The sequence below is a fragment of the Lates calcarifer genome, linkage group LG9 (genome assembly GCF_001640805.2).
Source record: "Lates calcarifer isolate ASB-BC8 linkage group LG9, TLL_Latcal_v3, whole genome shotgun sequence".
In the NCBI taxonomy this organism is placed as follows: domain Eukaryota; kingdom Metazoa; phylum Chordata; class Actinopteri; family Centropomidae; genus Lates; species Lates calcarifer.
Genome location: NC_066841.1, coordinates 18,566,720 through 18,587,035, shown reverse-complemented (window position 1 = coordinate 18,587,035; position 20,316 = coordinate 18,566,720). Strand labels below are relative to the sequence as shown.

The 20,316-nt window shown below is 39.4% G+C and overlaps 3 protein-coding genes across 4 annotated transcripts in view; 2 read left to right on the top strand and 1 right to left on the bottom strand.

Annotated features, from left to right (window-relative positions):
• Nucleotides 1-7,599, top strand: part of pde8b (phosphodiesterase 8B) — a 38,467-nt gene extending 30,868 nt beyond the window's left edge. Inside the window, exons 17-22 of the mRNA XM_018694308.2 lie at nucleotides 273-471; nucleotides 1,392-1,609; nucleotides 1,730-1,868; nucleotides 2,168-2,337; nucleotides 2,578-2,708; nucleotides 5,861-7,599. Coding sequence (XP_018549824.1) covers nucleotides 273-471; nucleotides 1,392-1,609; nucleotides 1,730-1,868; nucleotides 2,168-2,337; nucleotides 2,578-2,708; nucleotides 5,861-5,970 — 967 coding nt within the window. The 3' untranslated portion in view covers nucleotides 5,971-7,599. The remainder of the gene's footprint in view (nucleotides 1-272; nucleotides 472-1,391; nucleotides 1,610-1,729; nucleotides 1,869-2,167; nucleotides 2,338-2,577; nucleotides 2,709-5,860) is intronic.
• Nucleotides 1-20,316, top strand: part of LOC108873800 (3-hydroxy-3-methylglutaryl-coenzyme A reductase) — a 336,264-nt gene that overhangs the window by 227,572 nt on the left and 88,376 nt on the right. Inside the window, exon 21 of one of the 2 annotated variants that reach the window (XM_051073077.1) lies at nucleotides 7,606-7,616. The exons of the other annotated variant lie outside the window; for it this stretch is intronic. The gene's annotated coding sequence lies outside the window, so the exon portion shown is untranslated. Of the gene's footprint in view, nucleotides 1-7,605; nucleotides 7,617-20,316 lie in introns of those variants that run through there. 2 annotated transcript variants of the gene reach the window in all.
• On the bottom strand, nucleotides 7,790-18,858 carry wdr41 (WD repeat domain 41). The gene is made up of 14 exons (XM_018694309.2): nucleotides 18,652-18,858; nucleotides 18,430-18,523; nucleotides 16,943-17,058; nucleotides 16,071-16,119; nucleotides 15,850-15,978; nucleotides 14,933-14,995; nucleotides 13,644-13,755; nucleotides 13,450-13,512; nucleotides 13,234-13,338; nucleotides 12,927-13,111; nucleotides 12,711-12,832; nucleotides 11,799-11,884; nucleotides 10,674-10,807; nucleotides 7,790-10,593 (listed from the first exon to the last, which is right to left on the bottom strand). The coding sequence occupies exons 2-14, from the start codon at nucleotides 18,475-18,477 to the stop codon at nucleotides 10,453-10,455; spliced, it is 1,353 nt and encodes a 450-aa protein (XP_018549825.1). The 5' UTR covers nucleotides 18,478-18,523; nucleotides 18,652-18,858; the 3' UTR covers nucleotides 7,790-10,452.

Here is a 20,316-nt window from a genome sequence, read left to right as displayed (position 1 = left end):
AGCTGTTTCACGATTAATTGACAGATATGAGCAGAATGTATCTTGTCGTCTAAGAAAGCAAATTTCATCCACAGAGATTCAGGTTTTCATGTGTTTCTAAATCACAGTAACTCTCAGTCAAAGATCCAACTTGGTCTATTCAGGTTATAGGAATAAAGATTTACATTTCCTACATCATGTGCAACAAAGAGTCTTGAGAGAAAAAGAGAACACTGATTTGCTGCTTAAACACATGCTGTCCAGTCACCCAGTCCTTTGTGTGACCCCTGCAGACCGCTGACTTATCTCGGGCTGAAGATCTTCACGAGCTTCGGAGCGTGCGAGTTCCTGAACTGCTCGGAGGCCACGCTGCGCTCCTGGCTGCAGCTCATCGAGGCCAGCTACCACTCCTCCAACTCTTACCACAACTCCACGCACGCTGCAGACGTGCTGCATGCTACTGCCTACTTCTTACGCAAAGAGAGAGTCAAGGTTAGAAGAAACACACACACACACACATTTGGAATGATGGAACAAACAGTGTTGGCATGAGTGTCAGCAGAGTACTAGTGAGTGTCAGGTTATAATGGTCACACTGTGAATCTGTATAAATATAATTAGACTTTACTAGTCATTTGGTTGCCAAACAGCTCATGAATGAGTCATTGATGAAGCATGAATGAAGCATTAGCTGATGAAAATCAGCTAATGCAAGTGTGTCCTCAATCCTCTGGGTGAACTAATACTAGTCATAATTTGTCACTTTAGTCATGGTAAATTTTTAAGCAGTAATCACAGATAAAGTGGGTTTCCAATTGTTTGTCCCGATTATACCTCTTCTGTTAGTCTGCAGAGATTTCTTTCCTTTTTTAGTTAAAGGATTTTCTTTGAGGAGTTTTTTTTTTATCCACCCCAAGGTCTAAAGGCAGAAGGTGTCACATAGATTGTAAATCCCTTTGAGGCAAATCTGTGATTTTGGGCTGTACAAATAAAATTGACTTGACTTGCCCTACATAGCTTTTATCCAATAAAACACATGCAAAGTGTTGCTTATATAACACAAGACTCTGGATCATGCTCACTAACAAGGCACTAAGGCACCAAAATAAACAAAAATATCCCTGGCTTCTACAAACTCCACTTTGGGTTGCTGGACATGTACTTGTTTGGAAAACAGTAAATTTGATTTGCACAAGAGGCAGAATACATTTCTATACACATATAAGCTATTGGATGCATTTAAATGAATGAAAATAGTTGTTAGTCATTGCATCAGAACAAGTAATCTTATGATTATGATAATGAAAATACCATTTATTAACAATATTTTCACTGAACCTGCAAGCCTCAGTTCAGTCTGTGCAGTGCAGTCCAGCGCTAACATCACTATCTGTCTCTGCTGTCTTATTCAGAGCAGTCTGGACCAGCTTGATGAGGTGGTGGCGTTGATAGCAGCCACAGTGCACGATGTGGACCACCCGGGCAGGACCAACTCCTTCCTGTGTAACGCTGGTAGCGAACTAGCGATCCTCTACAACGACACTGCCGTGTTGGAGAGCCACCACGCAGCCCTCGCCTTCCAGCTCACTGTCCGGGACAGCAAGAGCAACATCTTTAAGAACATCGACAGGTCGGCAGTACAAATTAGTGGTGGTGTTATATTTTCCCTATACTCACATGCAGTTATCCATTGGTGTACTATTATTATGCTGATCCAAATTGTTCTTTATCCTCTTCGTGCTTCGTGCAGGAATCAGTTCCGAACACTGCGGCAGGCCATCATTGACATGGTGCTGGCCACAGAGATGACCAGACACTTTGAGCATGTCAACAAGTTTGTCAACAGCATCAACAAGCCAATGGCTGCCATAGAGGAGACCAGCACAAGTGTAAGTGTCAGTGGACTGTTTTCTCCCAGCATGACAAATTGTAAGCAAACCTATACACAAAATTCATATGTTTTGCAGCTGACTTACTGTCCACTGACTAAAAGACTATTTTACTCTATCCTAGCAATTAATTGCAAATGTACAAACTGAATACTGTCTCTTTTACCCAGAATTACTACCAAATTACATATGGTAGACTTTCTATGAAGTTATCTGAAATGTACTGACTTACTGAATACTGTGCATGTATAATTTTTTTGTATGTGCAGATGTTTATGTCTTTAATGTCCCTCCTACAGAGCATAAACAGTGACTGTGAGGGTCAAGCTAACATCAGGAACTCTCCAGAGAACCGTCTGCTGATAAAGAGGATGTTGATCAAGTGTGCAGATGTGGCAAACCCCTGCAGACCGCTCGAGCTCTGCATCGAGTGGGCTGGACGGATCTCAGAGGAATACTTTGCACAGGTGTGTGGACAGTGTTAATACAGCTCAGCTTAAAAGAACAATGCACTTAAAAGCTGAGAACAGAACCCGTGTCTGTAAAGGGGGGGCAGGCATTTGTTTCTTTTGATCATTTTCATTGTCTCACTTAACAGAATTTATCTCTTTTATGGCCTCCAACCTTCCTAGCTGCAATTTAGCTGATGTGCATTTATCTTCACTTTGGTTACTTCATAGTGATCTCTCTGTGTGTGTTTGCCCTGCAGACAGGATGAGGAGAAGAGACAAGGGCTGCCAGTGGTGATGCCAGTGTTTGACAGGAACACATGCAGCGTGCCCAAATCTCAGATCTCCTTTATAGACTACTTCATCACTGATATGTTTGACGCCTGGGATGGTAAGAACATTTTCCATGATGTACTCTGCAGTATGTTTGAGTGCCTCTGTGTTGTTCTCATCTTTGTTTTTCTGTATATGGAAAATTTTACATGTTTTATATTCAACTTCAATTCCAAGTCCTAAAATACAAAATCACATGCATATTTACCATGAGGTCTGACTATGTTATTAGAAGGTCAGGGTCCTATTCAAAGTCATGTTTGTGAGTCAGACATGTGCTGCAATTGCTCTGTTTTATAGGCTTTAAAAGTACCTGTTGTTCCAGGGAAGGGAATTAGTTTGGAACTGGTTTGGTTTCACACCTGCTTCAACTCTGGTTGTTGCCCTGGCACTTGTTTGAAGTTCATTCATAATGAAGATTGTTTCAGATCTAAGTTGATTTGTAATTTTTCAGTCCTTCCCTCTGATAATCTTCTCAAGTTCACAAACCACCTCCTTTATTCTATGCAGTTTGTTAATTATTAAGTAAACTTACTTGTCTCCCAAATGAAGTTCAGTGATTTATCATCAAAGTTCATCCTTAACCTTGAAACCAATAATCTGACAAAAAAATCTTGACTCAAGTCCCAGCTTTTTTCCCAGACTGTGAGATGTCAGTCTTCCTCAGGAGATGAGCTTGCTCAGAGTGCTGATGAAGACTGTGAGATACAGCTCTTTTCTTATTTTGTCAAATAAGTTTAGATACTCTCTGACCAGCTCCAACTTATCCTCATATAGTTTGGTTTCCATTTTATTCACAACCTGTACATCACCAGAAAGCTTGTTAGCATGTTAAGACATGTTTTAAAGGAGCATAATACTTTAACTTAATGTATCATTTTTCAAGCAAAAGCTTTGGCATTTCAAATTAATATTTAAGATGGTTCAAAGGCAGAAAAACAAGACTCTACAGTGAGTCTCTGTGAGGCTCTAAATACTAACATCAGCTAACATGCTCACAGTGATAGCACTAACATTCAGATGTGTAGCAGTTAATTTTCACCATCTTTACCATTAGTTTAGCTTGTTAGCATGTTAATACTTACTAATTAGCAAATTACAGTTCATCCCAAAGATGGAATACTGTACATGTGTATGTATAGTTTCACAGTTTCAAGGGAAACCTTCCAATAGTGGTTGAGACATTTCACTGTGAACCACAAATATTGAGCTAATGACAGTGCCAGAGGAAACATCAGGGGACCACAAAAATGTATCCTCTCTGTACCATGAATATCTGCTCATGGCAACCTGTCTAATAGTTACATCCTGTGGGGACCATTAATGTCTACACAAAATTTCAAAGCAATCCATCCAGCAGCAGTGGTAGATATCACACTCTGGACTAAGTGGGAGACTGACTCTTAGTCAAACTTAGTTTGGGAACAACCATTGTTGCTTATCAACTTTCTATGAGGACAGGTACCAAACAGGAGCCTCCCTAGACATGCCCTTTTTCTGCTTGATTAGAAACAGAACTCGTAGCTGAATCACTGCCCACATTTCCAGTTTGTTCAGCAACTCACATGGAATGACTGAAACAAAATGGCAGTTTAGTCAGGATGAAACAGAATCTCTTACATGCAGATTTTCACCTTGGCCCTCCATTACTGTCCTCAATTATTTATTCAGTTTTCCAGGCAGATTGCAGGATAGGAAATTACAGGGTTGAGGAGGAGAAGTAGGAGGAAGACGAGTCAAGAGAAGTGGGAAGGGATCGCATGGTGCTTGTAGCTCCCCATTCCCACTGAATTTTCCTTTTAGTTTAGTCTTCCCAAGAGGGAACTTGTTTACTGTCAACACGCCTCTGATGTCACGGAAAGATTCCAAATGCCAGTGGGACAGAAAGAAACTGCGAGGGCGTCAGGGGAGGGGAAGTTGGGAAAATAGTAGAGGGGATGGAGGTTTACGATCACTCAGTTTGGGGAGGGACAAGCAGTCAAGCAGAACTTCACTTACATATAAACACAAAAACACACATGCAGCTGATTTCAATTCACTAGGGTCACTGTCGGGTCACTGCGGGGTCATTCTTGGTTCCACAGATGCAGAGAGGGTCACGAACAAGCCGGATATGAGAATGAAATGTGTCAAGTCAGTTGGCATTTTACTGCAGGTGTTTGTGTTTATTCCTGGTTTCCTGAAGGAATTTTAGTCAGCCTTGAAGGATAGGGTCATATTTTTTGAAGTCTCAAAATAATGCTCACATGCCCATTTGAGCACCAAGAGAGTTACTGGTTGCTGGTGTCATTCCTCCTGTCTGTAGTGGCTCTGAAGAGATCACTTCATAATGTTAAAGAGATGGGGTGAGAATTTTTGATAGAAAATTCTGGATGTGAAATGATCAGCTAATTAATCAGTGGATCAATAGAAAATAAATCACATGTTAGTAAAAATGTCAACCATTCTCAGCTTCTGCAATGTGAGGATAGCTGCTTTTCTGTATAATGCTATACTGTATATTGCTATAAACTGACTATTTTGGGGGTTTGGACAGTTGGTGAAATTTCGATCAGAAGTCAAAACCAATGCAGCAGAACAACAGATATTGTCTTTTTTTAAAACTCCATATTCTTCCTCCATGTCAAAACCTTGTGCATTACCCACCATGCAACTTCAACACAGACAGTTAAGAGATTTGGGTGTGTTATGCTAGTAGCAGCTAATGTAGCCTTCAGCTGCTAGGCTCAGACAGAGATGAGGAGCAGCCTACAGAGGTCTGGTCAGCTCACTTCTGTCTAACTCTACTACCTGAGACTGTTTTACTTTTCAAACTTTAGTCTTCAGACCAACCAGTACTGGCTCAAGTGACATCACTTGAGGCAGTTTATCAGACTCCACGCAGCTCCTTCTGGAGACACTAAAACTTAAGACCCATAAGCAGATTTTGATGTGTAATATCAGCAGACTTCCTTATTAACTAGTTGAACTTAAGAACACATTTTTGTGGATTTTGTCCCCATTCACTTAGATTAGAATTAGAATTATGGGGGGATCTCTTCACAGCCAAAATGGACAGGACAAACAATTACAAATTACAATTACAAAAACTGTCTCAGTGTACATATGGTCATGGAACCATTGTTTTAAGACAGACCTAAAGGTTTAAATCAACCATAGTGTGTCTCTTTATGTAAAACCACCTCCCCTTTTCTGTGTATCTCTTTGCAGCCTTTGCCAGCCTGCCTGGTCTCATGGAGCACCTGTCGGAGAACTACAAGTACTGGAAGAGCTTGGACGAAATGAAGTGTAAGAGCCTGCGTCCTCCCCCTCCTTCTTGACCAATTCCTTGTCACTTCCTGTCATCCATCATTCTGAGCAGGGTAGGGACAGTAAATGCAGCCCTGCGATGGAACAGTTTCGTCAGCTGCGACTCTGTGTCCTCCCAGGCACCACCCTCCCCGGAACATGGCCTAAAGCTGGGAAATCAGGGACTCTGAGAGCAGACGTCACTGACTGATGAACAGTGAGATGCTGTTTCCATCTCAAATCACAGCCTCTTTTCTTGTGTGGTTCTAGCTGGAGGTGATGTTCTGCCAGTGGAGAACAGGTTGTCATTTGAGGCCCCCCATTGACGCTCAGTTGCCACTTTACGGCCCGGTTAAGTATTCCTAATAGCACCTCTATGAAACTGTGTGAACCTCAAGGCTCACCTGACAATCTGTACCATACAGTGTAATACACCAGAAACCTGCACTTTAGCTGATCAGGACTTTTTCATTTTGAGCACCCTCTCCCTTATTTGCTTTTCACAGTTTGTTTTTTTTTTTTCTTTAACCAAATCTTTTCATCTGCATCTGTCTATTGCTGTAAAAGAAACATGGTGAACAAGATGGCAACCAAAGCTAGAGGCACTGACTGAAATTAAGGACCTAAAAAGATCTGTTCATGCTTATCCGTGAGAGACACACTTTGACTTGTGTGCTGGGACTAAAGTCTTAAAAATCAGAAGGTCCCTGTTGATCCCGTACCTAGAACTAAGAAAGGGGAGATCCATTGACAGTTAGGCAAGTACCAGGTTCTAGTCAGATGGGAGCGAACCAGCCAGCACCAAGGTTTTCTAATTGTCCAGTCCCATATACAGAGGTGGAATCAAAGAAGGGCTGTTTCTGTGATCATTGCTGGATTTAAGGATCATGTAGCTACGTAACCAGTGATGAAATATTTCATCCAACTACTATCTACTGTTATGGTCATTTCCTCTACATCACGGTCTCCTGTGCACCGTGAAAGCAGTGAGTGGAGATCATTGTCAAACCAGTATATCAGAACAAATGGAGGAACAGAGTTGCACTGTATCAGAGCTGTTTAGATATCAGATGTTCTATACATAGGTCTGTGACACTAACTGTAGACATTTGCACCCCAAAAAAAAGTCAAAACAAATGTGACTTGCAAGTATCTGAACAATATAGATATAAGCCTTCTATGTGAAGCTACACTGACTGTTGCATGGTTGTATGGACCTCACAGCGGCCTGACAGATGTATGAAGGAGCAGCAGATGTATGTTTGAATCCCAGCATGTAAGAACAGCAGCTGCAGAGCTAGCGTCTGCCTGCTGCTCCTAACACTAATCAGCTCCAGCTCTCACATGGTTTTTGTTAAACTGATTTTACTGTATTTCAAATCCTTCACCTTGCAGTCATTTGGCTCTTTCTTTTTCTTTTGGAGAAATCTTGTTCCACATGATTTTCAAATTATCTAGATTTAAAGACAAAAGCCATCAGATCATGAGATTCATATGATGTGTCTGCCCTCTGGTGGCTAAATGGTGGTGTTGCAGAAGTTGTACATGAACAACAACAACAAAAAAAAAACCATGCATCATTTGAAAGAGGGTGATAAATCAGATTAGATCCACAGGAAATTAGTTATTACTCCATATGGAATGGGGATAGAAAAGACAATGATTTATCAAAGTCAGCATTTATAAACAGAAACTATCAGCATTAATATTTGCAAGCTGAACCAGGTACCAGAATTATAATAATTTTACAGAGACATTTAATTAATTCCTGTATTTTTAGAGCACTTAAGTTTTAAATGTTGACCACACAAAGGTGTAACCGTAATGAAAAGCACGACTGCCACACAGAACCATTTGAAATCAGTTTATAAATTAAGAAAATTGGATTTGCAAATACCTATAACCCAAGCTGCTTTGGTGAAATTGTGTAATTTTGTTACTATACATTACCAGTTGTTGCTATATTTGAATGATGGTTATGAGTGAAGTGGGATGCATATGTGTTTGTTAATCCAACGCACATTACAGTATTAACCAAAGGCACAGAGAGCTCTTTACAGGTGCCTTATTCTTTGGTCATCTTTACAGAAACAAGTATTTCTTTGGTTGAAATACTTCCTCCTCTAAAGAAAAAAAAACACAAAACAAGCCATACATGTTTCAGATATTTAAGAGAAAATATGACTTTGGACATGTTGCATTATGGTCTGTGCTACAGTTTTGAGTTGACATGATGAGTCAGTGTTAATAGTTCTCTCACGATGGTCCTGATGTTTTATCATTTCTTTTGTACAACTGAAGGTTTTTAAAGCAGTAAGACACAAACTGAATCAGGTGTAGTTGGCTCAAATGTGAATTTCATAATTGTTTTGTCAGCTATGGTTTCAGTTCACTTTTAAAGAGACAGAACTGGTCACATCCGTGTTCAATGTATTCACTATGATGTATTTTATTGATGATCAAGGTCTTAATCAACGCCTTAATCTTGTCTCACTGTCTAGGTCTGCTATTGTTGCAATACACTGTAAACTACCTGATGTAACTGCTGTTCTTGTAAATATTCAGTCAATATATCATTTTTTGCTTTGCATTTTACAAACATTTGCATATGTAACTTTTGTTTTGGCTGTTATATGTTGCAGGGGTGATTTCCAAAATCTCTAAAACAAGATTTAATTTTTTTTTTACAGTGACTTGAAATGTGGCTCCACCTCTGAATGTTTCATGACTGCTATCACTGATCATGAGAAGATATTTTTGCTAGATTTCTATTCACAAAGACAATTTAAATATTTCAGACTTACATGTCAGACAAACATGCCTTTTCTGTGAGCAGCAATGACTGGAATGAGATGATGTAAATTAGATCAGATGACAGCCAGTCGCTTAACGCCTCGCTTTGAGTGTACTGAGGCAGAACCAGATTGTATAACTGCTTGTTATGTAATGATAAGCCTTCATCACTTACAGTGATTTCTATTTCCTCTCTTTCATCTCTGACACTGATGGCCGTGGCTGCGACAACGTGCCAATTCTGTGTTGTTTTGTATAATTAACAAAACAGGACAATAATTAGAAAGTGATAATGTTATATACGGTACAAATTATTTTTGAAAGAAGAAAAATCATCATTATTGGCCATGAGAACTGTAATGTGTGTTTGAATGATTTTACTGCCTCATGCATAGTAGTGACAAAAAGCTTTCTGTCAAAGTCAATCTACCATGTTTGTTTGAAAGATTTAATGTATTTTGCTCTCTCTGGATTATGATGTCTTATTTTGATGTTCCTGTCAAACACAAAAATGTATTGTGAGAGACAATTAAAGCATTCTTTAAATATATAACTTGTTATACGAATGGCAGCAGCAATGTTTTTGATATTTTGGGAAAATGCGCTTATTTGCTTTCCTTTGCTTTACCTAACTCACCAAGAGTTAGGTAAGAAAATTGTACAGATGTTCGGTGCTGTCTGACAATAAGACTGCAAATTGGGTAAACAGCTACTCTGGCTCTGTCTGAAGGTAACAAAAGCAACCTACCAGCACCTCTAAAGATCTATCTTGTTTGTGTAATACCTACAAAAACCAAATTGTAAAAAAGACAAGGTAGGGTTTTTATGGGGAGTATGTGCAGTACTTAAAGTGAGCGTTGACATGGTGGTTTTTACCTTTGGACAGAGCCAGGTTCACTGGGGACAGATCTCTTCAAAGAGAGCAGTGAAACACGATTATATACCAAAAATGAAGAGGCACCAAAATGTGGACTGAGGGCTGCAGTTGTTTAGACAGCTGTGACCAATTTATTAGGTACACTCAAATGCAACCAAATGCAACTGCCATATTGCCATACAGCTTATAGTGCTTCAAATGTTTACTTTTTTTGACACTGTCATAGAGGTGTTAATGCAATGATATGTTGTAACACTGTGGTCATTAAGTGGTGGTGATGCACTGGAATGCATTATGTTGAGGGGTGTTTCTAATATTCTGTCTATGTCCTCATATACGTATGTAAATAGGGAGGAGCAAGAGTTAGAGACACCTCTAAATATGTCAGTATAATGTAATCCACTACAACACTACCTTTAGCTATGACTTCAACATATGAATTTAACTGATACATTGCCAAAAATGTCAACAAAAACCTAATATTATAAACTTTGTTAGAGTGGAATTTATGGCAGACTGTTGCATTGAATTGTAATAGATTGTACAGGTGTACCTAACAAAGTGGGCCCTGAATATATAGCATATAATCCCTAATAGGGACATCAGAGCACTTACACACACAAGGCCAAAGATAAAAATATTACAATTTGTCTGTTTCTGACATGAGGTATTTACTGAGTTTTTCAAATTTAAGTTAAACACTTGTTTTCAAAAGGCAGTCAACAATTACATTATCATTCAATGCAAACAACAATCATTGCACTATATTCAAATTATTTGCGACCAACATCGACCAACAACAACCCACCTCTCTTTTATAAGGCAGTGACACATAGGTTAAAGATCAGAGTCCTCCATTCTCCTCCAGTTTTTGGAAAAGTGCCAGGCTGCGGAGGTGCGACTGTCTCTCCCCGTTCTTCCACAGAATCAGCAGGTGGTCCGTCGAGCATGTGACCAGACCGTTCTCCTTGAAGCTCACAAACATCTGACAGAGAGCCAAGAGGGATTATTAAAGCACTACTGTAAGCAGAACATACAGTATGTTTGAACATCATGAAATCTTACCTGCACCGCCCCCGAGTGTCCGATCAGATCGCCTGTCAACTCCAACGTCCTGATGTTGGGGACATCCATGACCTTCTTTGACGGTGGACCAGTCTGTTTGTTTGACCGGCCAAAATTCCACATGCCAAAGAACCCTAGGTTGATGGATGGAAAGAACCCCTCTCAGAATAATGAATAACAAAGAACACCAACATCACAACTGACCTTGTACATACAGTTCACACACTAGTACACTAATATACTACACTAATACTGTATAAACAACCACTATTATTACTGAGCAGAAAGTCAACCAGAGCTGTAACGCCATGAAGCTGAAGCCTTTCTCACTACGAGCGACCACTTTCACATTGTCATGTGATACACTGCTGTAATAAAAATACTGACAATAACCACTTTAAGCTTCCCCTTCCTATAAGCATTTCCTTTCACACTACATTATTGTTTTGTGAAGCTAGTATAACCCTGTGTCAAAATGGGCACATTTATAGGAAATACACCAGACTGGAAAACACCAAATTCTTCCTTTAAAGACCACAGGAGATGCAAGTGATTGATTTCTGGTTTCCCAGAGAGACATAAAGCAAACAACAGACAAATAATTGGCCTTCAGTGATAATTAGTAAACGACACAGCCTGACAGTACTCTCCAGCCTAGATCTATTCAGAGTCACCACAACTCTGGACAGACTGCAGACAACTAGACCATCAAAGACGGTATGACCACACAGACAAACACTCAACTTTAGACCACCCCACTCAAGCCCCTCTAAGTGTCAGTAGAGTACACTTTCCTTTGATAAACACAGCACCACATCTGGACTGCATTAGTGCACCACCACACCACCCACACATCAAAACTCTCAACTGTAAACACACACACATGAGTTGAGTGGGGGCAATTTTTCCTCTGTGTTTGAACTTTCTGATTCATACTTATGTGATCTATCACTGGGAATGCAATCCAGTTTTCTTAAGATGACAATTCCACAGGAGGAATTGGGACAATAGCCTTCTACTTGATGTCTGCATGTTTGTGCAAACTTACCATCCTATCAGTATACCATATGAGGTCAGAACTGAAATTGTCTGTTTGTGTTTGACGTGTGTGTGTGTGTGTGTCACCTGCAGAGGCAGGCTCAGCAGGCAAAGGCAGGTCTTGGATCTCCCACATCCTCACGCTGCCATCTTCAGAGCAGGACATCAACTCGCTAAAACAGAGACAGTGTCACACACAGTTTAGTCTATCAGCTGGTTGAACAATAATCAGAAGCTGCTCTATTCCAAAGTACTGGTTCAATTAGGACACAGATATACGTTAACAATACAACTTCACAAGTCCTGATTTGTTATGGTTGTTTGAGCTTAACATGTTGAGTTGGCTTTTTAATGACAACATTTTAATGAGATTTACAGAAAATCGTTCTAATTGGAAACTAACTCTTAGGAAATGTTCTTTTTTGACATGAAGGAACCGTAGATTATGATTTACCATGTGATCGTCTTAGTTGTTGTTGTTGTAGTGTCTTCTAAGCCTAGACAAGCTGGACACCATTTGATGCAAGACGCTCATATATACCAATATCAATTAATTGATCAATCAATCAATGTTTGTTATGTTATTTGTTTGCTTTGTGTTTCACTGCAGGGATACAAACATGATCAGGACTTTAAGATTCAGAAAAACTTCCATGAAAGTACAGCGTAGTGACACACTGATGTTCATGAAAGGCGAGTGCGCTTGTTGCACTGTTCAGTTTAGACCAGCAGTTCCCATTCAGGGGGAAGATAAATTGGAGATGCTGCATGATGATCACAGAAAAGGAAAGAAGAAAAAAAAAAGCATTTCATTTTAGACTTTCTTCTAATATTTGCTTTTAGTTCTTGCAAATTACTAAATGATGTTGCATCTTTGGGATGTAAAATATTCTAATAAAAGGGAAAAAATCTGTCTTTGGTTGCCGTGGCCACAGCTGGTAGAGAAATAAAGCTAGTGTATATTCATCTAATGTAGAACTACTGCATAACTGTATTTACCTGTCAGATAGCAACATGGTGTGTAAAACATTGGAGTCATGGGCAACCTTCCTGTAGGCCACCACTGTTTTGGTCAGAATGCTGTACACATACAGACCGCTGCCCACAGCTGCCAGGATGAGCTACAACACACACAAACATTATGTTATCTTTTAAATCACAACAACAACACAGCATGATACAAAAAGTTCCATCCACTCATACTGTCTCCTTTACCGTTCCATTCGTGGTCAAATGCTGAATGGACATCTCACTGGGTTTGGGAGCCCCCATCCGTATTTCAGCCTGCGCACTGGTTTGTGACTCCTCCCACAGGATGTGCTCGTAGGCCAAAATGGTCCAATCAATCGCATCCCATAAGATCAACTCGCCTGCATGGGAACCGCTCGCAAAGAGCCCGTCTGAGGAGGACATGGCAAGAATTTAGTTTATGCAAAGCACACATCATTCTGTTCCATGTCAAAAGTCAAATACAGTCACTTTGATTTTCAGGATGTTTCAGAGTGTCCTCAAAGAGACTGACCATTGACATTGATAAGAGCTCGAATCTGGTCCTGGTGGTCTGAGAGACAGCGGATTTCAGCCACTGACATAGAAGAATCAGTAGAAACTGTAAGCCTGTAAATCACTGCAAAGACCAAGAAATACAGATTCATTTAAGCCATGCAGTTTCCTTCTAAGATATACTGTTATTGTAGAACATCTTTGTCAGAGGAGATCATCAAAATCCATCTCTTACTTATTTCTTTATCCATAGCAGCTGCTATGCAGTTCTTGGGCAGCTCTATCAACGCAGTTATTCCTGCAAACATGATGACAACATTAATCAGTTTGTGGAGCAAACAGCGGTGTCAGGGGTGAACGCAGTTGGTGCAACAACTGACAAATGAGAGGTGTTTTGCGACAGTTATTTTTCCCTTTGTTTCTCCTTACCAGTGTCACTGTGGTTCTGTCTGTGACACTGCAGCTGAAAGTCTTTGTTCCACACACACAGTTCTTCCCCGCCAGAGAGCCACACACACAGTCGCTCCAGCACCAGCAAACACTGAAAGACACAGCAGGGTGAGCACACAAAATAAAGACGGGCTATTTTTAATTTGGACATACATGTACACAGACACACAGAACATCAGTGGAGAAAAGAAACCAAATATAATTAACCTAGAGGTGACAGATGCACCAATTAGCCATCTTCTCAAGAGTAGCAGTGGTTTGATGCCATGAATATACAAGAAGGTGATACAGTACAACTACAGCAGTAATTCAGAGAACGCTGAACTAAATATACACTTTAATAATGTAAATTAAGGTTAACCACTAATAATCTTCTTGCTGCTGTTATACTGAAAATTAAGGACAGTGAGGATAAATAAATAATAAATAATAATAAATCTGGTGGTGATGTATATCAACATATCCTTTGTTATGACATGTTAGATTACAGAAACAGTAGAGGATCAATGAAACATATCGAATGGTGAAATGCAGACAGTGAACACAATATCATTAAAACAGTCCAATAGTCCTGCAATAGATGCAACCTTTGTGGAACTCAGTGTCTCATTTCTGTTGGGACAGAATGTGTGATAATTCAACTCCATGGTCATTTAAGAAGCTTGAGTTTGCAGTGTTTCTTGCTGTTCTGAGGGACGTTATGTTGTATGATGTTTATAGTGTCTTTTATAATTCATTGTGCTGTTCTGCATAGAATGACAAGAAGTTCAACTGGGAGTCTCTTTTATTCTTATTGTGCATGTGTTGTACATAAAGCCTTTTGTTGGGTATTAAGAATTTCATCAGTGGAAAAATGTTTTTTTATAGACTGATGTGATCAGAGAAGAAACCTCCTCCACAACTTAGTACTGGACTATTCACTGTATTTTGTAGTTTATTTAACATACTTTTTGTGTGTGGGTGCATAAGGGATGATAATTAAATGATGCATTTATAACAGTCATCTTCATAAGGCATAACAAGACAAATGTTCAATTCCCTTGTTTGTGCATTTACCATGTGATTCTGCTGACAGTGTTAAGTTCAGACCTGTGTCGTGTTGGAAGTGGTACAGAAATGTCACCAAGTCTGTCCTAATATAACTGCCATTGTGACTTGATGTGTCTCTGGTGGCTTATTCAGACAAGAAGTCAACATGGAAAACTGCAATAACATTTATGTGATGAGGTGCATCTCTTAAAGGGGCTTGACCGTGGTTCATAAGTTACCTTTACAGAAGACTGAAGATCTGAAATGGTCTGAACCCTGTTGCCTGTGTCAGGGTCCCACAGCTGACAAATAAGATTAAGGAGAATCAAGTTTGAATTACAAACACAACAATTACATATGGATGACTTGAGTGTGTCTTTAATGGATTATTCTGGTATTTTTGAAGCTGGGATTTATTTTCACATGTTTTTGGGTGTAAATGATTAACAGGGAGTATAGCTGCTGCTGCTCCTTCATGCCAGAAGGAACCAGTTCAGGTTTAATCAGCCATCTGGTTAGGATGCCTTCTGGGCACCTTCTTTTGAGGTTTTCTGGGCACGTCCAACTAAGAGGAGACCACGGGGTAGACCCAGAACTCGCTGGAGGGAGCAGAAGAAAATGGATGGATGGATTCTTTTTATTAACCAGAAAAATTCCAGACTTCCAGACTCCATCGACCAAAATAGTGATTTTACCTCAATTAGTTCATGTTATTGTGTGACTTTCTTCAGGTGGAAGAAGTAATAAAAGCAATACACAATGGCACATACAAACTAACCAATTAATATAGCATATTCCAGCAGTTTCCATGTTGTGCAGGGTAAAATAATGGTTTTTGTCAGAGAGTACCTGGTTGAGATATATGGCAATGTTTCTGGTTAAACAAAAAGGATCTTACTGTTCAATAAAAAGGTCCATCTCTATAGGAATCCTGGCACTTTAGTGGACCTACTTTGAGGTGGACAATAGCCCAGAGGATTACATTATAGCAGCTGCATGAAGTGGCTGGTTACACTGTTCTTGGTCAATAATGCATAGATTCCAAAGATTTACATTTACTCCCAAAAACATGGGGAAATGAGGCCCAGATTCAGTAGTTAGAGAAGTTATCCTTTAAATGTAGGGGTGCTTGCTCTTTCTTTTGGTATGAGGATACACTGAGACTTCTGTCTGAGGAGGCAGTGATGAGGGACGTGTGCGACATGAGTCCATTATTACAGGTTAAGGTGGTTATGGCTGTTATTTGCTGGGAATGGCCCCTCAGCTCCTGCAGCCTTTCGCCAGTCTAACAGTGAGACAAAAAACATTAGAAATTAGTGCCACTGTGTCGGGTGAAACTTCACAAAGTACAAAAATAATGAACTGGCAACATATTACCTCAATATTCCACACCAAAACAAGGCCATCATCTCCTGCTGAGGCACATCTGGAAGAGATAAGATGAAAGGTATGAGTTGTGACACGAATACCTCAGTGGAGATGTGCAGTCGGCAGGTCTCATCTTTAGCAGGTTGACTAGTCAAACACTGCGAGACCGTCTCTATTTATGTGAGGAATCATTTCCCGTAGGTCCTATCTCCACCCGAGAATTCTTAAAAAACATCTGTCCTGGGGCTTAACACCTTCGCTTGCCCTCTGACCCTCAACCATCCACACTACCTGTTCCAAAAATCAACAGACAGGATCAGCGGATAAAAAAGAGAGATAAAATGAGAAGAGAGGAACTGTCGAGGATACATTTTCGGACTTCAAAAGCAATTCAGAGAGAATTTTCTGGCCTTTGCCCCCAACTGTGGACCTGTGTGCAAAGAGGACGAGACCCAGAGGAGGGGGTTATTACTGGAGGAGACCAGGCGTGAAGCAACCCCCACCTCCTGACACACACACATACACACACACAGTTAGTTCTGTTATAAATCCCAATCTGACCACTTATGCAGACCCACTGTACCATGCCAGTGTGCAGCATGCTTCCACAAAGCAGCACAGAGAAGAGAGCAGGTGCAAAACCCTTATATGTGTGCGTGCATGTGTGTATGGACAACGTTAAAAGGCTTTGGTTATACTGTACTGCGCACACACAATCACATAGTGGTGATGATTGGGCTCTTGTCATGCTCTGTAAGTTTGCTGTAGGTGAGGATCTCCTGTCAATCACAGGGGGATAGAGGCCAGCCAAGGGTAGAGAGGAGAGAGGTTAGGGAGAAAGAGAAAAAAGCGAGCGGGGAGGGGGGTTGTGGTCTGCTTACCTGAAGTCATCAATCTGCACCAGAAATCGAACAATGTCAAAATGTCCTTTCAGCACCTGCAGCTCAGTGAACCAGTTTTTGGGCTGTTCCTCGCCAATGCACAACACAGGGCTTTTCTGCAGACATAGGAGGGAAAGTAGTGAGACAAACAGACTGAGATGCAGAGGCAGACAGCGGAAGGCTGGAGAAAGAAGAGCAGGGACAGACCATGGTGAAAAGTATCTCAGTACATTTACTTCAGTAAGTGTAAGGGATTTGTACTTTACTCAAGTATTTCCTTCATATTTCTACTTGACTACATTTCACTGGAATATATAGTACTTTTTACTACATTACAATAATCTGACAGATATAGTTACTTTTAAGGTCAAAATTTGGGGGGATGTCATCCCAAGTTGTCACAAGTTCATCGATGAATTATTTTCTCAATTAATTGATTAATAATTTATCCTATGACAGGTCAAACAACTGTCAACAAATGCCCATCCCAACCTCCCTAAAGCACAAGATAATGTCATTAAATGTCTTTTTTTGTTCAACCAACAGTCCAAAAACCAAAAACAATTATTCATTTCATCATCATCAAAATAGCTGCCTTTGTTTCTCTCAATCAATTAATCAACTTATACATTCGTTATAATGCATAAATGTGTAATGATTAGGCCGGAAAATCTGGCAAAAAATTGCTGCTGCATATGACTCAGCTGAAAGAGATGATAAACACACAAAGTGATGATAATAAATGTCTGAAATCTCAATTTACTGCTCAATTCTGAGTAAACTTGTCTGTCTATTATGTAAGGAGCAGCCAATGAGTGGACTTCAGAGTGATTTAAGACACAGAATTTGTTATTTCTTCGCTCCTTTCCCATTTACCATTTAACCATTCCAACTTTACATAAAGTACTTAAAATAAGCTTCGTGATGATGCAACAATGCACAAGCAGCATTTTACTGCTGTGGCTGCTCCAGGTGGGGCTCGATTAAACTACTTTATACTGAGTTAACTGGTCCGGTGGTTCCCAGCATAGGGTTTGGCCCCTCCAAAAGGTCACAAGTTAAATCTGAGAGGGTCATGAGGTGATTGATGAGAGAGGAAAGTAAGAAAAAACTAATTTCTGATAGACAAGTTTGTTTTCAGGTTTTGGACATTTCTCTAATCTTTGATTTCTAGTGCAATAGTAGGTATTGAATCGTTTTACCTTGCTGAGCCTTCAATATTCACTTAAATGAAACTATCTGGGTAGTTAGTAGTTTAGAACTACTGGTTTGCTGAAAATGCTTAGCTTTGTGACCCCTAAAAATCATCATCCTCCATCATGAGCTTCTAACATGTTGTGGAGTGGAGGATTAAAATGAAAAGGAAATGAAAATACTCAGCTAAAGTAAAAGTACCTCACAACTGTACTTCAGCATAGTCCTTAAGTAAATATGAATACAGCTAACCGACATGACTGTATTTGTAATGAAGTAACGTTATATCTCACCTCCACGGAGCTTTGGGCTTCCCGACCACCGAGTATCCACCGAAGCATGGCTTGGATTTTTTATTTTTTATTTTTTTTTACCAGCTGACGTTAACTGAAGGCGCAGAATAAAGCCGGTTTGAACAAACATTTCTCTGTATAAGTACCAAACACACAGCTGAACACAATACTCTGCTCTGGAAAATAAACAAGCTAACGCTACAACCGTCTGTATCGTCTTACCAGTCATTAGCTTTCACTTGATGGAATAACGTCCTGTTTATCGCCCTGGCGTCGACGCTTCGACACGAAACGCCAGAATGATATCACCACAGCCGACAAATGTAAGGTTAATATTGTAACATGTACGCTATGTGATATACAGAGTGGATTTCACCTACGACCACAACAAACAATTCATGTGACTTCAACTACGGAAGCTTCTGTAGGACAAGGTTCATACTGTTTGAATTGTGGGAAGTGAAAGTAACAGCAGCTGTGCCTCACTGTTTAGTCTTATGATAGTATTGGTACATGCTATTTATTATAATTTCCTTAAATATCACTCTTTATACATATTTTAAGATATTAAAAAACACTCTGAAATTTAAATAATAAATAATAATTTTTCCATATAAAAGAGTATACAGAGGATTTGCCTAACAAAAGTACCAATGCAATAGTGAAAAAGTATCTTTTAAGTAAAAGTTCCGCAGTCAAAATCTTTCTTAAGTAAAAGGACAAATGTAGTGACAGATACACCTACACGTTAAGTTGTGCAGAAAATCATAATGATATAAATTACGTACTACATTATCAAGCTGGTCATAACTGATGCAATGGTGTACATGATTTTTATATATTTTTGCCATAATATTCTCTATTGTTTGCCGCAAAATGAACACACAAATAAAAACAGCACTCTGACCCCGTAAAAAAAATTTAAAAACAAGCACAGTCACACAATACATTTAATAAAGAAGCTATTTGTATTGTCATAATTTAATCCTCACTATTATAAAATTATTATTAAAATTCTGATTGATATTTTGTTTTGTAGTTCATTTTATGACAGTCGGATCATATTTTAAGCTTGTCTTACGTTCTGTATGTAAAATCTTAATTTGTATGGTAACTATAGCTGTAAAATGAATGTAGTGGAGTAGAAACATAAAGTAGCAAGAGATGGAAAAACTATTATTACTGTTAACTAATATTATTGGAGAGGATGTACTTAGTTACTTTCCACCACTAAAAACTTTAATTGAATTCTTGAAATTACATCTACTCATTCCCCCTTAATGAAAAATCCATTATCTATGAACATGCAAATAGTGTTGCCAGTTTTGAGTGAAAACAGTAATCAGAGTCTATAGAAGCCACCAATTGTCATTATAGCAGGCCAGTTTTTAATTCAATTTAACAAATATTTTTTTTACTACAAAGTCTTTTGGATATTATTACATTAAATGTTAAACTCTTCACTCATATGGAAGCCTTTTATCACAGAGCTAATATAGAATAATCATTTATAAGGGAAAAAAAAATGTCATGGTCATCACTTATTAGTCACTGCTGCAGTCTCAGTGTTGCTCCTCAGAGGAGAGAGATGACAGTTTTATTCTACTATTGCCTCACTTTTTGTTGGTACAAAAAATGATCATAACCCACACAAGTTTTTACCTGCCCAGCTGAATAAAAAGTAGTCCAGGAGGGGAGAAAAATGCTCGGTCTGGCATGCATGCAAATAATGTTTACCAATGGATGCAAGATGTTTCCTACTTCACTGAAAAGTCCATTCTCAGTCTATGTGCCCTGTAGTTTTGACATTTCTACATCACACTTGTGTAGGTTTCTTATTGGACCATGGTTGGCTTCTACAAAATCATCTTACATCTGTGTATTAAA